This window comes from Pelmatolapia mariae, linkage group LG14 (assembly GCF_036321145.2).
Source record: "Pelmatolapia mariae isolate MD_Pm_ZW linkage group LG14, Pm_UMD_F_2, whole genome shotgun sequence".
Taxonomy (NCBI): Eukaryota; Metazoa; Chordata; class Actinopteri; order Cichliformes; family Cichlidae; genus Pelmatolapia; species Pelmatolapia mariae.
The window spans coordinates 5,315,187-5,340,048 of record NC_086239.1 but is presented as its reverse complement, the minus strand read 5'-3'; the positions used below and the strand labels follow the sequence as shown (position 1 = coordinate 5,340,048).

At 42.8% G+C, this 24,862-nt stretch overlaps 1 protein-coding gene across 9 annotated transcripts in view; it reads left to right on the top strand.

The window, feature by feature from the left end:
* Positions 1 to 24,862, top strand: part of fat3a (FAT atypical cadherin 3a) — a 335,255-nt gene that overhangs the window by 204,933 nt on the left and 105,460 nt on the right. For 7 of the 9 annotated variants that reach the window (XM_063492470.1, XM_063492468.1, XM_063492466.1 and 4 more), the window contains exons 4-8: positions 5,546 to 5,869; positions 10,266 to 10,327; positions 14,290 to 14,604; positions 16,921 to 17,131; positions 19,215 to 19,283. In XM_063492470.1, coding sequence (XP_063348540.1) covers positions 5,546 to 5,869; positions 10,266 to 10,327; positions 14,290 to 14,604; positions 16,921 to 17,131; positions 19,215 to 19,283 — 981 coding nt within the window. The remainder of the gene's footprint in view (positions 1 to 5,545; positions 5,870 to 10,265; positions 10,328 to 14,289; positions 14,605 to 16,920; positions 17,132 to 19,214; positions 19,284 to 24,862) is intronic. The other 2 variants (XM_063492471.1, XM_063492469.1) reach the window with 1 other exon arrangement.

Below are 24,862 nucleotides of genomic sequence, written 5' to 3'. Positions count from 1 at the left end.
GCCGAGCCCGTCCAGCCTCAGGCCACGTCAGCTGGAGGGCCCGAGGAGCCTGTCCAGCCACCTTCTGCTTCTCCACCTGCGGCTTCCACGCCGTCGCCTGCAGCGCCACCACCTGGTCCACCACCTGCGGCTTCCACGCCGTCGCCTGCAGCGCCACCACCTGGTCCACCACCTGCGGCTTCCACGCCGTCGCCTGCAGCGCCACCACCTGGTCCACCACCTGCGGCTTCCACGCCGTCGCCTGCAGCGCCACCACCTGGTCCACCACCTGCGGCTTCCACGCCGTCGCCTGCAGCGCCACCACCTGGTCCACCACCTGCGGCTTCCACGCCGTCGCCTGCAGCGCCACCACCTGGTCCACCACCTGCGGCTTCCACGCCGTCGCCTGCAGCGCCACCACCTGGTCCACCACCTGCGGCTTCCACGCCGTCGCCTGCAGCGCCACCACCTGGTCCTGCCTCGCCTCAGCCAGAGGTCTCCGCACCTGCTGGCCCTGCCTCGCTTCAGCCAGAGGTCTCCGCACCTGCTGGCCCTGCCTCGCCTCAGCCAGAGGTCTCCGCACCTGCTGGCCCTGCCTCGCCTCAGCCAGAGGTCTCCGCACCTGCTGGCCCTGCCTCGCCTCAGCCAGAGGTCTCCGCACCTGCTGGCCCTGCCTCGCCTCAGCCAGAGGTCTCCGCACCTGCTGGCCCTGCCTCGCCTCAGCCAGAGGTCTCCGCTCCTGCTGGCCCTGCCTCGCCTCAGCCAGAGGTCTCCGCTCCTGCTGGCCCTGCCTCGCCTCAGCCAGAGGTCTCCGCTCCTGCTGGCCCTGCCTCGCCTCAGCCAGAGGTCTCCGCACCTGCTGGCCCTGCCTCGCCTCAGCCAGAGGTCTCCGCACCTGCTGGCCCTGCCTCGCCTCAGCCAGAGGTCTCCGCACCTGCTGGCCCTGCCTCGCCTCAGCCAGAGGTCTCCGCACCTGCTGGCCCTGCCTCGCCTCAGCCAGAGGTCTCCGCACCTGCTGGCCCTGCCTCGCCTCAGCCAGAGGTCTCCGCACCTGCTGGCCCTGCCTCGCCTCAGCCAGAGGTCTCCGCACCTGCTGGCCCTGCCTCGCCTCAGCCAGAGGTCTCCGCACCTGCTGGCCCTGCCTCGCCTCAGCCAGAGGTCTCCGCACCTGCTGGCCCTGCCTCGCCTCAGCCAGAGGTCTCCGCACCTGCTGGCCCTGCCTCGCCTCAGCCAGAGGTCTCCGCACCTGCTGGCCCTGCCTCGCCTCAGCCAGAGGTCTCCGCACCTGCTGGCCCTGCCTCGCCTCAGCCAGAGGTCTCCGCACCTGCTGGCCCTGCCTCGCCTCAGCCAGAGGTCTCCGCACCTGCTGGCCCTGCCTCGCCTCAGCCAGAGGTCTCCGCACCTGCTGGCCCTGCCTCGCCTCAGCCAGAGGTCTCCGCACCTGCTGGCCCTGCCTCGCCTCAGCCAGAGGTCTCCGCACCTGCTGGCCCTGCCTCGCCTCAGCCAGAGGTCTCCGCACCTGCTGGCCCTGCCTCGCCTCAGCCAGAGGTCTCCGCACCTGCTGGCCCTGCCTCGCCTCAGCCAGAGGTCTCCGCACCTGCTGGCCCTGCCTCGCCTCAGCCAGAGGTCTCCGCACCTGCTGGCCCTGCCTCGCCTCAGCCAGAGGTCTCCGCACCTGCTGGCCCTGCCTCGCCTCAGCCAGAGGTCTCCGCACCTGCTGGCCCTGCCTCGCCTCAGCCAGAGGTCTCCGCACCTGCTGGCCCTGCCTCGCCTCAGCCAGAGGTCTCCGCACCTGCTGGCCCTGCCTCGCCTCAGCCAGAGGTCTCCGCACCTGCTGGCCCTGCCTCGCCTCAGCCAGAGGTCTCCGCACCTGCTGGCCGTTCGGCCGAGCCCGTTCTGCATCCTGCCACATCCGCTGCTCCACCACCTGCGACTTCAATGCCGTCGTCTGCAGCGCCACCACCAGCTCCATCGCCTGCAGCTGCCGTGCTGCTGCCGGGTCTCGTCTCGACCAAGCCCGAGGTCGTCGCCACGCCTGGTTCTGTCTCGCCGACCAAGCCACGTCCACCATTCCATACATCTGCTGCCAAGCCACATCCACGTCCAGCACGGCTGTTACTGGGGCCTGTCAAAACAGCCTGTCCACGGAAACCCACCAAACCACCCAAGGGGTCACGTCCACATCCACACTACCGTCGACCACCAGCCAAGCCGCCCGACGGGTCTCGTCCATGCCCATGTCGCCGCCGGCCGCCTGCCAAGCCGCCCGAGTGTGGCCACCCATACCTGCTTCGCCACGGCCACCTTCCACATTGTCGGCCCCCTGAACCAATGAACCATGAACTACTATGCTGTAGACCTCCAGGACGGCCCCCTGAACTACTTCACCATGAACTTTTCTGCCGAGATCATGGTCGCCCTCCTGAAACGAGGTCTCGGACTCTTAAGCCCTTGTGTTTGGACTGAGTGATTCAGATTCTTTATTTTTTGTGGTTTTGTTTCAGGCCCTCCGTCCTGGACCCCCGCCACCCGCCCTGGGTGGGTTGTTTTGCTTTTGTTTCATGTTTATTTTCTTGTTGTTCCTTTTTTCATGGTTTAGGGCGTCTGGAATCCGCCCTTGAAGGGGGGGCTCTGTCACGTTCCTGGGTCTGTTGACCCAGCGTTTTGAGTTTTAGTTTATTTTGATGTTTATGGTTTATTTCTACTTCATTAGGTTATCTAAGCTCATTTGTTTATTTAGATTCCCCTTGTGTTTTCTTCCCCTGTATTTAAGTGTCCCTCGACCCTCGGTTTTGACTGCGTCTTATGTTATCAAGTTTGTATTGTCATGTCTGCTTCATGATTCCTGTTTTATTTTGAAGGAGTCGTGTGTTCTTTGTTCATTGTATTTAGTTTCACTTCCCTTGTCCTGTCATTAGGCTCATGTCAGTCAGCTGTTCCTCCATGTGTTCCCACTTCCCCTAATCACCTCCTGTGTATTTAAGTCCTCTGTTTTCAGTGTGTCATTGTCAGGTCGTCTGTGTTCATGCCACGTTTTCCATGCCATGTTTCATGTCTAGGTTTTTCTTGTTGTTTATTTAGTTCTCCCAGTTTAGATTAATGTTAATTTCCTTGAGTTTGCCTTGCCCTCGGTTTGTACCCTTTTTACCAGCCTCATTAAACGGCTCGCCTTTTGTTAATTCAAGTTTTGTTCCACGGTGTCTGCATTTTTGGGTCCTCTTCATAATCCATACAGTCTGCCTCTCGCCAGACTGTGACAGAACAGCAGAAATGAGGCTTTCTTGTCGGATGTAAGTAAAAAACAAACAAACAAACAAACAAAACAGCGAAATTCGTGATGATGTTTATGTGAAGCGAAATGTGAAGCGTAGTTTGGATCGTCTTTGGCTGCTGGTTTAGTCAATATTGTTTGGAGAGAGATAAAACCTGCAGTTTCAGAATCTCGCGCAAAAAGGACGTAAACACAAAGCGCCTGCCGACGCTTCAAAATCAGTGAGCTGTCAGCTTCCAACCTCGACGGCGTGTCCATGTGCGTGCCGTCGGGTGAGAAAGGCGACATCTCACTGATTTGAATGCGTTGGGTCTCCGTTTTGTGTTTATGTCTTTGTGCAGAATCTGTGTACCTGCTCTCATTTACTGTTTTAGCCATTTGGTGGTTGTAGGAATTTTGTGAGGTTTAACCTGAGATTTTGGCATTTCGGGCAAAATAAATTGATATTTAAAAATCGATTCAGGATTTTAATGAATCGATATCACGTTATCCAAGCCAGAATCAATTTTAATCGATAAATCAATAATCAAAACCCACCCCTACTCTATACCCCTTCTATCACATGTGCTCACGGTGAACCTGTCGACAATCGACTACCTCACCAACAGACCACAGAACGACCTGGAATATACTCCATATTCCGACTCCATAGCTGTGTCCCAAAACATAGGCTGCATCCTTCGGAGGACCCGGCCTTCGTGGTCTACGTGGGCCGGGTCCTTCTAAGACCGAGAAGGCCGGAAGTGCGAGGCTGTGAAATGGGACGGTCTAGCCTGTCGGTGAAGTTTAATAAACTCGGCCGTCTGCTCCTTGCTATCTAAAATATAACAGGACACTGGTGTAAATTCTCGACCGTCTCACACTTCTGTGTAATCAGTTTTCTGTTTGACTTTTATTCAGCTGTGTAAAAATCCCGGAGGAACCCACCCGATGGATTAAGAAAGTTTTATTTAATCTAATAATCTAATAACTTTGATCTCAGCCAAACCGATTTACTCTGGAACAAATAAAACACCGAAAAAAGCCAAACAATTACATTTTTAAGTTATCCGAGTGACTTATATATCATGTTTAATCTGAGTAGCGAAAGACAGCGGGGGTCTGAAAAAGATGAAGTCGGGAGTCCGCTGCTCTCACCAGCTCGAGTGACCATTGAACCCCCCGGCTAGCTATCGATCAGGTGGATAACAGACTTCTCCGAAAAAGTCGGCACACTTTTGCAAATATGCGATGTCTTGATAAACCAAGCAGATGTTTGAAGTTTACACAGCTACTTTCTCGCCTGAAAATATGTTAAAAGTTCATTTTGTGACCCAGAAAGATTAAGAAGTGTAATTTTAAAACTTAGCGGCCGCCATTGTTGGAAACTGAAATTGGCTGGGCCGCGCTATGAATTCTGAGTTATGGTGGGCCACGAAAGACACACCCGACCCATCCTTCAAATTCGGGGAAATGAAGGACGCATTTGTCGGCCGCATTTGAAGGAGTCGAGGAATTGGGACAGCCTTCGTCGCCTGGCTGTGACGTAATCGGCCTTCAAATGCGGCCTCCGAAGGATGCAGCCGACGTTTTGGGACACAGCTCATATGTGAGTTCCTGTGCAGCTCCTTCAGCAGTAAACTGTTACAGCCACCATGTAGGACTGAGCGCTGTCGTAGGGCCTCAGTCCCGGCAGCAGTCATATGGGATAAATACTGTTTATAAATACATTCATATTATGATCATTCTCACTGTACTTTATGTATATATTAAAAGGAAAATCTTTGTGTATTTTAATGTATATAGTAACCCATGTGTCCATAGTATAGTATTTTCCGTTTTTTTTTATTTCCAGGCTATTTTTCTTATTTATTTTTTATTGTTTTCTAATGCATCTCTAATTCACCTTTTCTTCCTGTCTCTTGCGCTGCTGTAACAAGTGAATTTCCCCAGTGTGGGATTAAATAAAGTCTATGTCTAACATAAATATAGAGACATGGAAACATGGATTTTATTACTCCGATGGATGTATCAGAGCAACTTGGGGTTGCCCTCTTGCCCAAGGATTTTTGGCATGCAGACTGGGGCTACCATTGAACCACCGATCTTTGGATTATTAAATGACCTGCTCTACCTGCTGAGCTACAAAATGGAAATGATTCACTGAAATTTCTATTCTTGTTTAAAATAGAACTAGCCAGTTGTACAGCTACAGTGTAAAACAGCTTTGGCATTACTTGAATAGGTGGCATTTCTTTTTTTGATACTTTTGTAGTAAGCTCTTGCTCTTGTTCTTTTTGTCTTTTCCCCTATTAGGCGTGATCTACACCACTGATATGTTGGACCGAGAGAGCAAGGACTCCTATTGGCTAACAGTTTATGCCACCGACCACGGTGTGGTTCCCCAGTTCACCAGTATTGACGTATTTATCCATGTGGAGGATGTTAATGACAACGCCCCGTTGACTTCTGAACCTCTGTACCGAACCTCAGTGCCTGAGAATTCTCCACGTGATGTTTCTGTAATCCAGATCGAGGCTCAAGATCCTGATGCCACACTCTCCACTACTGCTGAGAGGCTCAACTACCGCATTATTAGTGGAAACCCACAGAATTTCTTCACCATCAATACCCGCACTGGTGAGAAAGCATGTGTGCATCTTTCATCAAAAAGGTAGTGCTATAAGTTAACATAAGCAAATCTAATTAGAAACCAGGAGTTGTAATTATAGGTTTGAATTTTTTTCAGTAATAAATTATCTTTCTTTTGTCTGCTGTGCATAACAAGTAGCAGTAACATTTACGTAATTAAGTGATAATAGCAGGGTAACAAGGCAGAAACAAGAACCTAATAATATGGTAATTTCTAAGTTATTACCACTAATTTACAAAGCAGTAACCAATTACTGCGACGAAATGTTTCTCCCACTCAAAACGCTATGTCCAGATGAACAGAATCAACCTTTAGGGATTTACTTAGCTGGATGATTGAGCATGCATCAAGACATCCAAGTAATTTAATCCTAACAACAACGGTTACAATTGAGTAGAAGTATACTGAAATTTATGTAATTGGATAATAGTAATGGTAATAATGTGGAAATAAAAACATCCCCATGAGGCAAAACCAATTAGTAGTAGGTCTCTCAAAGTCCACCATCATCTCCACTGTCTTGAGCAGGGTCAGCTCCAGGTATGACATGTTCAGTTTTTTCTTAAGGAAGTACAGGAGAATGTCTATGGCTTAAAAGATTTAATTTGCTTTAGCAATTGAAATTACAAGTTTACAGCGCTGGACCTCGGTGTGAAATCAGCCACCTGCCTCACATGAAGGATTGACCTTCAGATTGGGCTATACAGTTTTATACCACCACAATAACAAGTATTATTATGACTACTTCCGGAAACAGCATGGCGGTCCCTCTGTCTCCCTGCGAATCTTCTCCTCTCTCCGTTCACGTCTGACCTCGCCTCGTATCTGCTCCTTTCCTGGAATAAAACAGAGAAGACGCTTCCCTGCCTATACTTGATTATTAATATTATCCTACTGATTCTATTTATCTATTCTATTTATTCTGTTCTGTCTAAGTTTGGGACATTCTGTTCGGACTCCCTTGGCCCAGAAAATATCATCCTGACTGTTAACCAGTTATGATGTGTAAGCATGTTCTGGACCAGACAGTGGACTCATGGATGTACCTGTCATCCATGAACTTAAAGAGTTTCACAGATTATTCTCCTGAGGTGCATTCATTAGTGTAGAGGGAGAAGAGCAGTGAGGAAAAAACATACCCCTGGGGGAGGCCGGTGCTGATGGTCTGCGTGGGATGTGATGCTTTTTCAGTGCTCACCTGCTGCTGCTTGCTTGTAGTCATTTAATCCTTTGATGGTGGACTTCTTTAAGATCAAGATGACAGTGGAGCGTTTGAAGCAGGAGGGGACTTCACACAGCTCCAGAGATCTGTTAAAGATGGGGGCCAGTTGGTTGGCACAGACTTTCAGATAGGAGGGGAACACACCATCAGGTCCTGGAGCCTTTCTAGTCTTCTGTCTCTGGAAGAGCAGACACACATCCTCCTCAAGGATCTTTAATGCAGGTCGGGGGTCAGAGGGGAGGGGGATGAGGGCTGCAAGTAGTTTTTTTGTGTAGGCATTAGGTGAGGGTGAGCCGGTGGGAGGTATGAATGATTGTCTTTCAAATCTGCAGTAGAAGGTGTTAAGGTTGTTAGCCATTCGACTTCTCTTCAGGGTGTTGGGATGGACTCCTGTAGCTGGGGATGTGCTGCAGGCCTCTGCAAACTGGTGTAGGGTTGCTGGCTAAGAAGCTGTTTTTTAGCTTCTCCCTTCAGTTCCTCTTACCCTGGTCTTCTTGCTCAGCTCATTTCTGGCCTGCTTGTACAGGGCCCAGCCCCTGCTGCTGTAGGTCTCCTCCTTGGTCCTCCTTGGCGCAGCTTCTTCAGAATTGGAGTGAACCGTGGTTTGTTATTATTGCATGTGCAAACCCCACACAAGTCTGCACAAAAACTTATGTATGATGTCAGTATGTTCATTCAAATCGGAAGTTGCAGCTTCAAAAACACTCCAGTCTGTGCAGTCAAGGCAGGATTGTAATTTGTCCCAAGTGCTTGGTCCACTTCTTCATAGTTTTAAGTTAAGTTCTTCATAGTTTTTAATAATTAAAAGTATTAGTCATTGTATTGCCATGTAGATATATCATAGACAGATCACTGAAAAATATAGCCGTTACAGACATAGTAATGTTAATGAGAGGAAAGAACAAAGCATAAGCCAAAACAAGTCAAAGCTGGCCGACAGTTTGAACTGACTGAACTGGCCTTCGTTCAAGACCGCCTTTACTTCCATGTTTTTCCGGTCGCCAGCACCACAGCTTGAAAACTTTAAAATGGACCCAGAAATGTCGCTCCATTTTTTGTACATTTTTAATTCTCTTGGAGCTAGAAAAACTTTGTCGTTGCCGGCATGTTTTGTACCTTAAGCTCATCAGAGACAATCATATCCTGGTAAAATAATTTCATTTAATCTACATGCATGTAGGAATTACTAGTTTCATGGATAATTTCAGTGGCTGAATGATTGTGCACATTTACTGTTTTATATAAAATGTGTAAACTAAATCTCTTTGAAACTTATAGAAGAACATTTTCTATTTCTATTTATTTTCTATTATTCATTTGATCCTGTATTTGTGTGCATAGATGGGTTGTAAAAATGTCACAAAGCTGAAAACATTGTTATTTTTGAATTCACAAAAAAGCTTAGTTACACAGATAAAGTGTATAAAATTTAAGGCTCTTCACAGCTTATTAGTATATTTTACTTAAGGTTAATAATCAGAATAATGCTTTGATCTCTTCAAATGAAATCATACCTTTCTACTAAAACTGTTTATGTTGTTCTCCACCTTTTCCTTAACCAGACCAGACCCTTGTACTGTAGGATTAACCTGAGTGTGCCAGTCCTGGACCGTTTTTTTTAACCAGGAGTATCCCAGTCCTGATTTTTGTTGATGTAGTATAAATATTCTTGTTTTATTGTTTTTGTTATTTACTTCATTCTCATTAAATAAATCTCCATTTAAAATTGTTCACCGTTAGCGTTATGTTCATACATGTTAAAAATACCTGTAAATAAAATGAGTTCAGTGATAATTTATTCATGACATAAAACTAATGCAACACATATAACGACGTAACAAATATATCCAAATAAATACATTTCCTAATGCATAACTCATTTTGGAACTAATCTTTCTAGTATTGAAAACAGTCTGTCCATCCTTTCCCTGTTCTCTTGCGCTCTCCTGTCCTCAGCCTCTGTCTGGGTGGCTGTCCCCCTTCCTCATCACTTTCGTTTTGGTCACCCGCTGCTACGATTGGCCCTGGAGTGTCCTCAGGGAGAGAGGAAATTAGGACAGGAGGCAAATAAATACAACACAACAGCTCTTAGTAGTTGTACATTTATTAACACGTGTTCTTAAGAATTATCTTCTTGATAACACACATACATACTTTGTATTTCTGTTTAAGTTATCCCATTTCTTTCTGGGCTCCAAGGAGGTGACTTTCTCCTGCAGGCCCATCTTCTCCTGAATTGTCCTGATCACACACAAACAATAAGAGAAGAGAGAAAACTATGGCAACTATGTTAATCCCTAAATCCAAAAGTTTTCACAGTAGAACATAAGAGGAATATCGTCTGGACATCACAGGTTCTGTACAGCATGAGGGCTAATAAAACCGTACTCATATGAATATGATATGTAAATTGATTTATTCTTGTACCTCCATGCCACAGTGGCCGAATTCTTCACCCCAGTGAAGAGGTGATCATTTTCTCCTCTCATTTTAATAAATTGAGCCGTTTGCTTTTTGTTCCCTAAAACATATCACCAAAAGGTTAATTCGGAAAAATCAAAATTTACTTTAAAAGTGTATTCCTCTCCTGCATTACCTCCCGCTTCGTCCGCGATTGTTATAAGAAAAATTCTGCTGTGTGACCCGCAATGAATCATGGGATATGGTAGGCCACCAAGGATACACCCGACCCATCTTTCAAATCTGGGGAAAAGTAGGATGCATTTGTCGCCACATTTGGAGGACTCTTCAAATTTGGACAGCTTTCGTCACGTCACTGTGACGTAATTGCCCAAAATTGCAGCCCACAAATGCTACCCCTGAATTTGGACACAGCATATGACTATATTAGAGAGTTGTTTTGATACAGAAGGAATCAGGGCTAGAAGATAAGCCAGGTATCATAATGTAGGCATGAAGAAGACCTGTCTTCTGCTATAATTTGTTTTGACGATCCACATAAGCCTGGAATACCACCAGGCATACCACCCTTTAGAATTGACCCGAAACGTATAAAATGACGTTAACGGCATAACTGCATTAACGTGGCAAATCTCAGCACTAATTTTTAAGTTATCTCCAGTGAATTATCAGCAAACAGATTGCACATTTCCTAAATTCTTGTTTGATAGTTTAATTGTTGTCTACTGTTTATTTCTCAGGTCTGATCACCACAACCTCCAGGAAACTGGACCGTGAACAACAAACAGAGCATATTTTAGAGGTAAGGAAAGATTTGTAGCTTTAGAGATTTACAGATGAATGAAAAATGTTCAGCACCTGCAAGGTGCAAGGCTCCAAGGTGGTTGGTGCCAGTTAGGGTGGTAACCCCCAAAGCAGATGGTGGACAGGGAGCCATCAGGCTGAAAAAAAGAGTCCGTCGGACTTGATTAGCCTGCAGGACTTCAAAATCAGCCAATGGGTGCCAGCAGGCCAAGTGGAACACAGCTTGAGCAGTGGCTGAAGCAAAAATTTGGTTTTGGGAAGAGTTTAGTGAGGCCATGGAACAAGACTGTCAGACTGCCTTAGAAGTTAGTACCAATTTCAACTGAGGTGATGAAAGGCTCTAAGTGTTGTAGGGTTTTCTTAATTGACATGTCTCTACAATGTCACATGACAATCTCTGTTGGTACACTATATTGGGAGACCGGTTTGGTGGTTCCCATCTTTAAGGAAGAGGACCGGCGAGTGTGCTCAAACTATGGCGAGGTCTCCCCAGGGGGCTGGAAAGGAGAGTCCATCTGTTAGTTGAACCTTGGATACAGGAGGAAAAATGTGTTTTTTGTCCTGGTTACAGAACACTGGACCAGCTTTTTACCAGCTTGAGGATATCTGAGGGTGTGTGGGAGCTTGCCCAACCAGTCTACCTGTGTTTTGTGGACTTGGAGAAGGCTTTCTACCTCAGAATATTATGTGGGCGGTGCCTGTGGAGTATGAGGTGTCTGGCCTGTTGCTGTGGGGCATTTGGATCTTATTTAACCAAGAGCTAGATCTGCATTGATGGCAATAAGTCAGACTTGTTTCCAGTGGGTGTTGGACTCCAGCTTGCACTGAAGTGGTTCATAGCTGAGTGTGATGCGGTGGGAATGAGAATAAGCACCTCTAAGTCTGAGGCCATGGTCTTTAGCTGGAAAAGTAAAGCACTATACAAATACAGGCCATTTACCATAAAGAGAGAGCTGAAAGTACAAGGCCAATCCCAAAAGTAAGGTCCCCAATTTTTTTTTAGAAATACAAACAACTGTTTATTTCCCATAATATTTACATAATTTTAAAGCTTGAAGACTTATCTATTTGTCTACATAATCGCCATTTCGGTTGATGAATTTTTGTAGAAGCTGTGGCAGTTTTACAATGCCCATGTCATGCCTGCTTGCTGCTGCAGAATCGCCTTCTGAACAAATGTTCTTTCAACTTTGGGAACAGGCCGTAGTCACTGGGTGCGAAGTCCGAACTGTAGGGTGGGTGGGTGATGAAGTTTTGCAGGAGAGCGACAGTTTGATGGGCGACGTGTGGACACACAGTGTCGTGGAGAATGCTTGGACTGTAGGAGGAAGCCAGAGTACCTGGAGAGAACTCATGCAAATGCAGGGAGAACATCCAAACTCCACACTGAATGACACCGGGCTGATGGTGGAATTGACACCAAAGGAATGACCTTCTTGTTGTGAGGCAACAGTGCTAATCTCTGTGCCACCGTGCTGCCACAAATTGCATTACTGTTAAATTAAAAAATTAATAACTTTAAATCCTGTAATTTAAAAGCTTGATTGATGTTGGAACAAATGAATTCTTAAGGCAATTCAGCCTGTATTTTGGGACTCTATATCCTCTGCTGGAAGGCAAGAGCTCATATGAAGGACATGCAATGCGTCTGACAGAACCCTCTGGGCCTGTCTGATTACCGACTGGTCATAAATGCAGGGGTGGGAAATATCTTCAGTCCTCCCAGTCACCTTCATGGCAGACCGCACCAGACACAGCAGATTAAATTTTGCATGCACAGAGGGATTGCCATACCATGATGATATGCCACACCCTATGATGCTTTCCAGTACAGCCTGATAGAACTGAAAAATTATTTTCTGATTATGTCAAGTGAAGTCATTTTTTTTTCTCTTTTTCAAACACCTTTAGTCTGTGTTAAAAAGAAAATAACTAACAAACAAACAAAAAACTAAACGAGAACACATCGTGGTCATTGCAACTGAAGAGATAATCAAGTTGAATCCCAAGATAAATTTAGGATTTGATATGATTGATTTCTTCATTATTGATAAACACTGGGTTGTGGTCTCCTACTGCTTGGGGGTCCAGCACCATCTCCTTAGTAGACTCGATGGTTATCATCACATTGTGATGTTACGTCCAGTAAGGGTATCAGAATTAGACTATTGAATTGTATGTGCTTTCTTTCACTGACATCCAGTTGTTGACTATTAGCCCTACTTCAAAATGTATTGCATTGAATACACATGGAGCTTTAGGATTTCTTCAACCTTTGTTTGAGGACAATTTTCCCTAACTGGAGCTCCTTAAATTTTAATTGAAATACTACCCATAATAATGAGTGTGGCTTGGTTTGAGTAATGCTTTGTCCTGTAGTCCATATCAGCTCTTTGGTCTGCAATACCAGATTACTCACTGAGCACTAGCATGGTAGCTACTGTGTCTCATCTATGAATGCTGACTGATATTCTCCTGAGATAAGCCCAAGAACAGTTGTGTCATCAGCAAATTTAATAATGCTAGATAAATGTGAAGGTGCACAGTGTATAAAGGAGAGCACAACCTCTAAGAACTCCAATCTTCAATGTAATGGATGAGGAAGTGTGGGGGCAGGCGAGGAAGGTGGAGGAAATTTGACATATTGAGTCAAAAAGTCCTTGATGCAGGTGTGGATGGTTGGGACAAAGCCAGTGTGTTTTCTGACCAAAATATTTGGGATGATGGTAATAAAGACAGTTCTAAAGTCAACAAAGAGCATTCTCTAGTTCTGTCAGTGGTCCAGATGGCTGAAAATGGAGTTGCTATGGCGATAACATCTTCAGTAGACTGTTTAGCGCTATTTCTGTTCTGCTAGATTGCACCTGCTCTACGTACTCGCCTGCACAAAGTGCAGTATAGTGAGTCAGTATGTTTGATTAGAAGCCAAGAACAAAAAAATTGGGTTGTTCTTTGTAAATATTTCAAACTATGTAATAGTGACTGCATATCAGATATTTTGTCCCAACAATGCATAATCTATCCAACCTCTTCTAAATTTCACTCTGGCAATCACTTAATTTTAACCCTGGAGAACCCATGGGGTCAAATTTGACCCCATGGTTTCCCTAGAAAACCAATGGGGTCGGCTCTGACCCCATGGGTTCTCCAGGGTTAAAACTAACTATTGGTCTCAATAAGCTGCACTTTCTAATTGTGAGGGACCAAGCAGCCAAGGCATAGAGGACACAGGCAAAAAAAATGTCTTCAAAAAGGGTTTTCTTTATTTTAACCCTCAAAAAGTTCAAAAATGACAAAATTCAAAAACATAATTAGCAGGCCCATAAAAGAGGTCAACTGAATATAACTCTACAAAAAATAATTTCCAGAAACTTAAACGAACAAAGTGGACACAACTTAACTCACAAACTGACCTAATGTAGCTTTTATAGTGGTTTGGCCAAACCATTTTCACACAATAGGGGGGAAAACAAAAACACACTAATATTAACTAAGCACAGAATAACCTAAGTAAACCTAAAACAACCCTGTTCCTGATAAGCACATGGTCTGTCCTGCTGAGCAGGCATTTTGTTCTCAAAGTCCTCAGCCACGCCTTTTGCCCAGATCACGAAACAGCCACCACCCAAAACCAGGTAACTCAAAGAAAGAGAAACATAGTTAATATAACAAAACATTTTTAGAAAAACCACACAATGCTACTATGTACGCGCCTCATAATATCAGTGTTAGGTTTAACCAAATGATTAATGAATTATATTAATGAAGAAAACTGCAAAACAAACTAATAAAGTGAACAAATGGACTGATTTACCCATGTGTGGCTGATGCCATCACACTAATAAATGTTTGGAGGACAATCTCTACTAGAACAGCATGGTTGCTTATGCGTCATGAAAGATCAAGTTTGTGATTAGGAACACTGTATATATTTTTGAACAAGCCTTTCTGCCCATACAGGTGTTGGTGTCAGATGGTGGCCCTAATCCCAAGCAAAGTACTGTTTGGGTGATCGTTCAAGTCCTGGATGAAAACGACAACAAGCCCATATTTCCTGAGAAGGTGTATCAAGTCAAACTTCCAGAGAGGGAGCGTAGAAAGAAGGGAGAACCAATCTATAGGGTGTTTGCCTATGACCGTGATGATGGACCAAACTGTGACCTCTCCTACAGCATTGTGGATGGCAATGAGGATGGGAAGTTCTTCATCGACCCCAAGACAGCAGTGGTATCTTCACGCAAGGCCTTCAGTGCAGGGAGCTACGACATCCTGACTGTATGGATTTTTTTAAAAATTTGTTAAACATGTCTGCTCTGTGAGTTCAAGAACATTTAAGTTGTATTTTCTAAACTCCAAATCATAAATTAATCGCTTAATTTTTGGTGTGAAGGACTTGTTTGAGGCAGGTCTGTCTATTTCTACAATCTGGAGAACATATTCTCTGAATCTAGAGAATGTGTGTCAAAGATTCATTGTGTGTTTACTTTTGTTTTTCTTGATGATCTTGATTTTAGGAAATGCTCTTTAAAATATTTCTTCATCATCAAGGTTGCCTGAACAGCACTCAAAATAACAGAGTTTGGTGCTTATTTAATTGATGCACACTGATTTTAGTTTTGTTATCTTTGCTTCTGACGAAAGAATAGCTCAAAACTGTCTCAAAAGTACTTCTGATCAAACTAACCCTACAGCAGGAACTGGTTTGAAGCTAGTATTTATGTTATTGTTACCATTTTTATATTTAGCAATTTATATTTAGTATATTTATAAACTTTATAAAATGTTTTTAGTTTATAAACACCAAAATGTTTGACACAGTCTTCTAAACTTAGGAACGTAGGAAATTTTAAATTCAAGTCAGTTCAATTTTATTTATATAGCGCCAAATCACAACAAAAGTCGCCTCAAGGCGCTTTAATAATCGATAATAATTAATAATTGTTAATAATCGAACAAATTTTGTGTTTGTTCGATTATTTCTTTGTTGTAATAGCTCTTCTTGACAATATTTCTTATACCATTGGAAATCCTGTTTATTTTCCTTTAAATAATGAATATTTAAGTTAAAAACTCAATATGAATCTGAAAGACTTGCCAAATCTTATCTCCCATTGCCAAACAGTTGATTCTGCTATTTACTCTTGTTTTGAGCTTCTGGTATTCCACATGCTGATAATCAGGTGTCTGATTGGTGCCTGATTAGTAGCACCTGCTCCAAGCATGCTATATGACTGTGTTCCACAAAACCAAGTTGCAGCACCACAATAAGACTGTTTCGTTACTCTGTCAGCACTTAGGAACCGTAGGGTGTCTTCTACAAATTTGCGGTCAAGGTCTGCAAGATGATATGGCTGATGGTTTTCTACCCAGACAATTCGGAACAGATTGCACACAGTCAATCTCTGGTCTCATAGGGCTGTCAGGATGCCTGTCATGACTGCCCTTCACTGTCAGGTCTGCCTGGCATCATGTCAACATCTGCACTGGAAGCTGAACATGTATAAGACTGTTATATGCAGTGCTGAGTCCAGATTCTGCCTACGGCAGTTGGATCATAGTATCAAAGTGTGGAGAAGACACAAAGAATGCTATCCCAATTGCTGCAGTCATAGGGTAACATTTTTTGGTGGAGGCAGTGGGATGTGTGGGGCGGCAAGAAGGCTTCTCATTACTGGAGGAAAACTCAGTGCAGAGAGAGAAGATGAGATTCTGCAGCCAGTGGCAATCCCATATCTCTACAGTCTGGAACTGAACTCCCCAACAGAGCAGGGTTTGTCAGAGACTTAACTCCATTATTTGGGATTGGAGAAGATGAAAAGGCCTGCCTGCAGTCTTGATCTCAACCCCACTGAACACTTGTGGAATCATCTTGGGCATGCTCTGCCAGAGTTATCAACACAACCACACTGGATAGCTAGGGAAAAATGCTGATTGAAGAATGGGATGCCATCTCACAGCAGTGTGTGACCAAGCTGGTGACCAGCATGAGAATGAGGTGCCAGGCTCTTGTGGCTGTGTGTGGTTTTTCCACATGCTACTGAGTCCCCATGAATAAATTGTTAAATTGCCAATATGTATGGTTTCTTCAGACTTCAATCATTTAATCTAATAAACAATGCCAAACAAGAGTCAATAGCAGAATAAGCTGTTTGGAAGTGACAGAAATGATTTGTAAAGTTTTTCAAGGGCACAACCCTTGAAAAACTTACTCAAAAACTTACTCAGTTGAAATACTCAACTCTGCTCCTAAACCCACAAATGCATTTTCCTTACAAATGTGGCAAGGGGAAATAAATATGCTTTCCGATACCTGTTTATTGTGACCATGGCAAGAAGCGTTGCTACAATGAAGAAATAATCAACCAGCATACCAAAACAAATAAGGAAATCTAAGTTTTCAACTTGTGGAAGGTCTGTATTTGATGCCAGCTAAAAACCAGAAAACACAGCAAACACGTTAACATTTAAAGTAATGAATACTGTGGACTTCAAGAATGGCGTGATATAGTTGTGGGGTATATTGTATCATAGCGTATGGAAATATTTTTAGTCTACAAAAGACCCTTTGCCTTTCTTTACCTCTATGTTCAGATCAAAGCAACAGACAATGGGCGTCCTCAGAAATCCTCCACAGCGCGACTGCACATCGAATGGATCCGCCGACCACCTGGTCTCACTCTACCGCTGATTTTTGATGAACCATTCTACAATTTCACTGTGATGGAGAATGACAGGGTGGCTGAGATTGTGGGTGTGGTATCTGTGCAGCAGAGCTCCACCCCTTTGTGGTTTGACATCACAGGTAAAACGCCCCTGTAATGGAGTATGCTTTGTAAACCACTTGAGGGTTTTGTTATGTAAGGAAGGGTGTGCTCAGGTTTGATGCATGTTGTGTTGGTATAAATGAGGTACAGCTCAGACACAGTGGCCTGCATGGTATGTTCTCCCCATCCCAGTTACCATAGTGACGGCTTCTCAGATCCCAGTTCAAGTAATCTGTTGGTAGTCTAATATGAATTAAAATCAGGATGAAACTTAAATTAGGTACATTTGTTTATTTTTCTCTTTTTGTTAAAAAAAAAAAGGATTGTTTCATTAAAGTATTCACAGCTATATTTACTAAGCAGGGCAATTTAATATTATGCTGCTATCACAAAAAAATTGTCAACTGGAGGGGAGTGATCAACTAAAACTGTGTTAATTAATAAACATAGTTTAGCCAAGTTCATTGCAGTAACAAACCCGCATTGTATCAGAAGCAGCGCAAATTACCAGATCAAAAACAATTAGACTTTAGAGAGTAAGTAATGTATTTTAAAAAAACAAACAAAAAAAGACAGTATTTTATTCTGACAGGTCTCCAGCTGTGATGTATTGTTGGCTCCAATCAGCCCAAAATATATAGATAAATGCGACAGGGGACGACAGACATTCCCACAATACACTTTTTGTCTTTCTAGTCAGTGTACATTAACCTGGAGATACCTTCTGACTTCTGCTTCTGGCTCTCCTTAGCTCTGCCTCTCTTTGTATTTTTTCTCTGTTTTCTGTCCATGTCACTCTCACTTCAAAGACATTTTTCTCACTTCATTTGTGTGTAATGATGGTTTCTCATAATCTGAAACTTAAAAAAATGTGTTTTAGTTATTTAGGAAACAATATGAAAAAGGTAAACATTTTATTTTTAAAAAAAGGGATAAAACGTAGAATATTTAGCATTACAGCAGCACAGGTAAGTCAACTGAAAGACCATGTAGTGTATGTGATCATGGGTATATGTGATCATCACTTGTGAATTTGGCGAAAGACACAGACCAGGAATCCCAGCTGATGATGCAATTAAAAACAACTGCACTTTCATGTTATTTCCAATGTACATTATTTTAACTTCACTAACTTCAAGCAAAAATGCATTTTCTGATGGATAAACTACACGCATAAAATATACAATTTTGCCCCAAGTGATCATCCAGTAAACCTTTCAGCTATGAGAGGAAAACCCCTGCTCAGCTCTAGTCAGTCTTCTAGTGAAATTTGCCCCCTTAGTGATGCTATCACCAGCATCACAAGATTTCCCATCCCTCATCTCTATTTGCCCCTTCTTTTTTCCCCATATTTGTCACACTTACATGTTTCAGGTCATCTAAATACATGTTAATATCAGACACAGATAAATGTCAATGGCTTTGTTTCTCAACTGTTTCTTCAGATAGTGGTATGATGTGTTGCTACTTGAGACCTTAAAGTACATCACTTTGTTGGACAGGTTCTGTTTAATTTCTGTGCTTGATTCATCAGTAATCAGACCTGAGTGTGTCTAATGAAACTGAACTCAGTGTGGCACAGGAATGACGGACCTGACCACATAGTTTGCTCTTTTTAGCACTTTTTATTCAGTTGCTGTTCTCACAACACTCTGTTGCAGCTTTTCGGCTACACCCCACACAACAACCACAGCCTCAGGTCCCAGCAAGTCTTATGCAGGGGAGGCATGATGAACTGATGGAGCTTTGGTGTGTCAGCCTCCCCTGCAGCCATACCATAAACCATGCCCCGCCACACTGTTGTTAATTATAGTTAATTCATGATTTAACAAGGGAGGAAATTACTTTTGCACACAGAGCCAGGTAGGTTTGGGTGCCATATAATTTTATTATGGATTAATAAAGTATTCTGATTCTGATGGCCCGTAATAAATGCAATCATCATTTAGTGACAAATATGCAAAAGAATAGGGAATCAGGATAAAGGCAAATACTTTTGCACAGCACTGTATAAACTTAGATAGTTATTCTCCTTTTTTTTTGTCCCCCCCCTGGAGGCTCTCTGACCTTTCTGTCTCACCTCATCTTTCCTGTCTCTTCTCAATGCTTCATGCTCATAAGGTCCCAGGTCTTTCCGTGAGATGTTCTATATTCTGCAGAGCACTTGTGGCAGGAACTGTTCCTCAGAAGGTATCTCCCTTCCACTACTGCTATTATCTGCCTTCTCAGCACCCTATTTTCATTATTTTTCTGTCATTCTTCTTTATTTTACTGTTTTTGCACTAATGATGCACCCCTCTGCCTGTCATTTGTGCTTGTGGTGCATGTGCTATAACTGATTAGTTGGATGTGGCTGGTTTTTCGAGTGTGTGCATGTGTTTATGTGTCTCTATCTTTGTATGTGTGAGGCAGAGAGAGAGAGATGGATGGACTGTTGTAGCCAAGATTAGTTGAAGGGATGCAGGTTTAGTAAAACAATACAATTTTTGTATCTATAACAATGATAGGATAGGTTACCCCAGCAGAAGTTCTGTCTAATGACAGAACAGCAACAGCTTTACACAATTCCTTGTGAAATTAACATATGCCTTCATGAACCCCTTTTCAAATGCAGGCTCACACATGCATTCAGATCTTCCATTCTGTGCTGGCCTGTTAGCTAAACTAATGGCTGGAGTTGACTCTTGGACAGCAGCACTGAGTCAGAATGGTGCTGTCGGAAAGGCAAAACTTCTAGCAGTCTACATAAAGCAAGAGCACCAAACCCCCAGTGTCTAGCAGGCAGCGGTGAACCTTTACTAAAAATTGCACGAATCCATCTCACAACAAAAAAAGCACTTATTACGTCAAATCATCTCACAGCCAGCAAATGAAATTAAAATTTGCCCAAGATCTCAGTCACACAGGTCTTGAGACCAGTTAGCAACCTTTGACAACAACAGGTTGTGCAGTTAAAAATGTGTGTTCCTTGACAGAGGTGAGAGGTTGTTGGAAACTGCCACCAGTTTGTAGGTGAAATTGGTTGAAAACTGCACCCCCAAAATTATTTTGATTGTTTTGAACACTAGCAAATTACCACAGTCATCTGTGGTTTACTTACTTACTCTGTGGTTGTGAATCTTGAAAAAGTGTGATGGGGGTGGCGGTTTAGCTCAGTGGGTAAGCAGGCACCCATATGCCATATGGCTGGAGAGCAATAGGCTCAGGTTTGAGTCAGACCGGCAGCCCTTTGCTGCATGTCTTCCCCCCTCTCTCTCTCTCTCCCCACTTTCCTTTCCTGTTTGCAGAGGCTAAAAGGCCCCCCAAAAAAGTAGAATGTGTACGTGAGATAAAAAAAAAATGTGATTAGCTGGAAACAGAAATATTCAAAGTAAAAGTTGTGCCTTAATGCTGCAACGTTCTTGAAAATATGCATCTTTCACATTGATGGTGACCATTCTCAGGTTCCAGTTTGGGAACGCCTGGGGAAGCAGGAACTGAATGATGGAAGGAAGTGAATTATTTGTAGATTTGTGGGGGGGGGGCAACATCGTCAGAGAACTGTTGCTAATATGGGATGTTTTGACAAAACGAGCAGATATTTGAAGTTTACACACCTACATTCTCGCCTGAAAATATCTTAAAAGTTTATTTTGTGACCTAGAAACACTAATAAAAGACATTTAAAACGAAGACGTGTCCGCCATTGTTTAACTCGGCAGAGGTGTGCTATGAATTGTGGGATATGGAGTTTTCCACCAAGCATACGCCATTGCCTTACCGTAACTATTTAATGGTTCGCGCAACCTTAAAACTTCCAATGGTTCCTGAAAGCAGCGAGGCTGTGCGCGCCATTGATATTGTCGTCATTACGGTATCCAAATAAGGGTAGACAGGATGTACCACTCCCGGCATACCACTAGAGAGAGCCAACACACCACAAATGAAGTTTGAAATTTGTTTCAATGGGAGCAAAAGATGGAGCCAACACACCACAAATGAAGTCTGTTTCTATGGCGCCAAAAGAAGAATCTTTCTAAATTTGCACTAAAATATTAATATTTAAAAAACTATAAAAGTCATAAACACCAAAAGTCATAGCACACCATTCCAGATCCAGCCGCACAAAATGAGGTAACATATATGAAGCTCGTCTCAAAACTGTGGGGCGAGTTACGCTGCGAAGTTTTAGGCGGAAAAAGGAAAATAAGAACTAGAAAACTTTGCATTTCCTGCGAAAATGCTGTGTGGATGCCGGAACGCTTAAGCTGTCTGCTGAAAATGACTGAAAAAGATGAAAAGCTGCAAAAATTGTATGGCAATAAAGAAACTGAAAAATTATGCTGAAAACAAGTGAAAAAACAGAAACTTTTGCTGAAAAAAGGTGAAAAGGCAAAGATTCTGCTTCAAAGGGGTACAGAAGTTCAAATTTGTAATGAAAAGAGGAGAGGTGAAAAGGTTTCCTCTGAAATGAGCAGAAGATACTAAGATTTGTATTGATAAGAGGTGAAAGGCTGAAAATTCTGCTTAAAATAGGTGAATCAGCAGAATTTCTACTGAAAAGAGGTAAAGAAGTAGAACGTTGCACTGAAACAGGTGAATCAGCAGAATGTCTGCTAAAAAAGAGATTTCTGTTGAAAACACCTGAAAAAGCTGGGATTTGTGCTGAAAAGGGGTGAAAAAACTCACAATTCTGCTGAAACGGGGTGAAGAAGAGGTGTTGGGCTGTTGAGAAGAGTTAAATAAGTTGAACTGATATGTTTGGGTACAAATACGATGATTTGGCATTAATACTGGGTTTTAGCACAACTACTGTGATTTGGGTGAAATACTATGATTTAGAAAAAATATTATGACTTTGTACAAATACAATGTTTTGGCACAAATACTATGATTCTATAATTTGGTTCGAATGCTATGATTTGAAACAAATACTATGATTCGGCAGAAATACTATTATTTAGTAGAAATACTATGATTTACCAGTAGTACAATGTTTCTGCAAAAATACTATGATTTGGTAGAAATACTATGCCTTAGTAGTAATACTATAACATCACAGATATAATGTGATTTTGCAGACATGGTATGTTTTTGCACGAATACTACGATTTCGCTCAAATACTATGAAATTGCAGTAATACTATGATTTTGAAGGAATACTATGATTTGGTAGAAATACTATGCCTTAGTAGTAATACTATAACATAACAGATATACTGTGATTTTGCAGACATGGTATGTTTTAACACAAATACTACGATTTCGTTCAAATACTATGAAATTGCACTAATAATATGTTTTTGAAGGAATACTATGATGTGGTAGACATACTATAACATAACAGAAATTTTAATTTGGCACAAATACCATAACTTGGCACAAATACCATGATTTGGCAGAAATACTTTGATTGAGCAGCAGTACTAAGATGTAGTAGAAGTACTTTGATTTAACAGAAATACTATTATGGAGGAGTAATACTTTCTGCAGAAAAGACGGAGAGAAGCAATCACAGTAGCTGCTCATCTCACTGAGCCAAAGCAGTTCTTGTTCCAACAAGAGATATGATGAGAGAAAAAATATGCAGGGGGGGCCGAAGAAGCTGAATTGTTGTGAAAAGAGGGGAAGAAGCAGAACTGTATGCTCGAAACAGGTGAAAATGCTGAAATAGTGTTGAAAAGAGGTGGAAAAGCTGAAATTCTTCTGAAAGAGCAGAACAGGCTGAAAATTTTCAGATACTCATTGAGCCAAACTGGAAAAGAGGTGAATCAGCAGAATTTCTGCAGAAAAGAGGCAAAGAAGCAGAAACTTGCGCTGAAAAGAGATGAATCAGCAGAGTTTCTGCTGAAAAGAGGTTTTTTTTTCTGAAAACAGCCAAAAAAGCTGGAATTTGTGCTGAAAAGGGGTGAAAAAAAATGAAAATTTTGCTGAAAAGGGGTGAAGAAGCTAAAGTATACCAAATCAAAGTATTTGTGCCAAAACATAGTGTTTCTGCCATATTGTGGTACTATTACATTACAACATGAATACAGATTAAAGATGAAAGAAACTGGCAACAAATTCCTCCACTACAAAACCAGTCTGATACCACTTCTTTGCAGTGTTCACGTTTACTAAGGCACTACCCAAAAGGCGCCACAAGAGGGCACTCCAACACAAGAGATGACCTATGTACACTGATGCACTTAGTAACAGTCAGCCTCCTTGAATTGGCAGAAATACTGTGATTTAGTAGTAATACTATAACATAACAGATATACTGTGATGTTGCAGACATAGTATGTTTTTGCAGTACTCATTTGTAGTGAAAAAAATCAGCAATATAAATTACAGGTCTGTGATAGTGTATAAATTTGTAGTGAAAAAAAAATGTTGACGAAGGTGGGATTGAACCCACGACCTTTGAGCTGCAGAGCAGTGTCACTACTGATTGCGGGGGCGGGTTGCTGAAAAAAAAAGACATCATCACTAAGGCACTACCCAAAAGGCGCCACAAGAGGGCACTCCAACACAAGAGATGACCTATGTACACTGATGCACTTAGTAACAGTCAGCCTCCTACTTAGCCACTAAGTAATACAGCGATATTACAGTGTACAAATTCACATAAACTTGCAGGGGGAACAAACAAAGCAGGAACAAGCCCAGGCTGAAAGATGAAAAGGCTGAAAATTTTGCAGAAAAGAGGTGAATCAGCAGAATTTCTGCAGAAAAGAGGCAAAGAAGCAGAAACTTGCGCTGAAAAGGGATGAATCAGCAGAGTTTCTGCTGAAAAGTTTTTTTTTTTCCTGAAAACAGCCAAAAAAGCTGGAATTTGTGCTGAAAAGGGGTGAAAAAAATGAAAATTTTGCTGAAAAGGGGTGAAGAAGCTAAAGTATACCAAATCAAAGTATTTGTGCCAAAACATAGTGTTTCTGCCATATTGTGGTACTACTACATTACAACATGAATGAAGATGAAAAGAAACTGGCAACAAAGTCCTCCACTACAAAACCAGTCTGATACCACTTCTTTGCAGTGTTCACGTTTACTAAGGCACTACCCAAAAGGCGCCACAAGAGGGCACTCCAACACAAGAGATGACCTATGTACACTGATGCACTTAGTAACAGTCAGCCTCCTACTTAGCCACTAAGTAATACAGCGATATTACAGTGTACAAATTCACATAAACTTGCAGGGGGAACAAACAAAGCAGGAACAAGCCCAGGCTGAAAGATGAAAAGGCTGAAAATTTTGCAGAAAAGAGGTGAATCAGCAGAATTTCTGCAGAAAAGAGGCAAAGAAGCAGAAACTTGCGCTGAAAAGGGGTGAATCAGCAGAGTTTCTGCTGAAAAGTTTTTTTTTTCCTGAAAACAGCCAAAAAAGCTGGAATTTGTGCTGAAAAGGGGTGAAAAAAATGAAAATTTTGCTGAAAAGGGGTGAAGAAGCTAAAGTATACCAAATCAAAGTATTTGTGCCAAAACATAGTGTTTCTGCCATATTGTGGTACTACTACATTACAACATGAATGAAGATGAAAAGAAACTGGCAACAAAGTCCTCCACTACAAAACCAGTCTGATACCACTTCTTTGCAGTGTTCACGTTTACTAAGGCACTACCCAAAAGGCGCCACAAGAGGGCACTCCAACACAAGAGATGACCTATGTACACTGATGCACTTAGTAACAGTCAGCCTCCTTGAATTGGCAGAAATAATGTGATTTAGTAGTAATACTATAACATAACAGATATACTGTGATGTTGCAGACATAGTATGTTTTTGCACTACTCATTTGTAGTGAA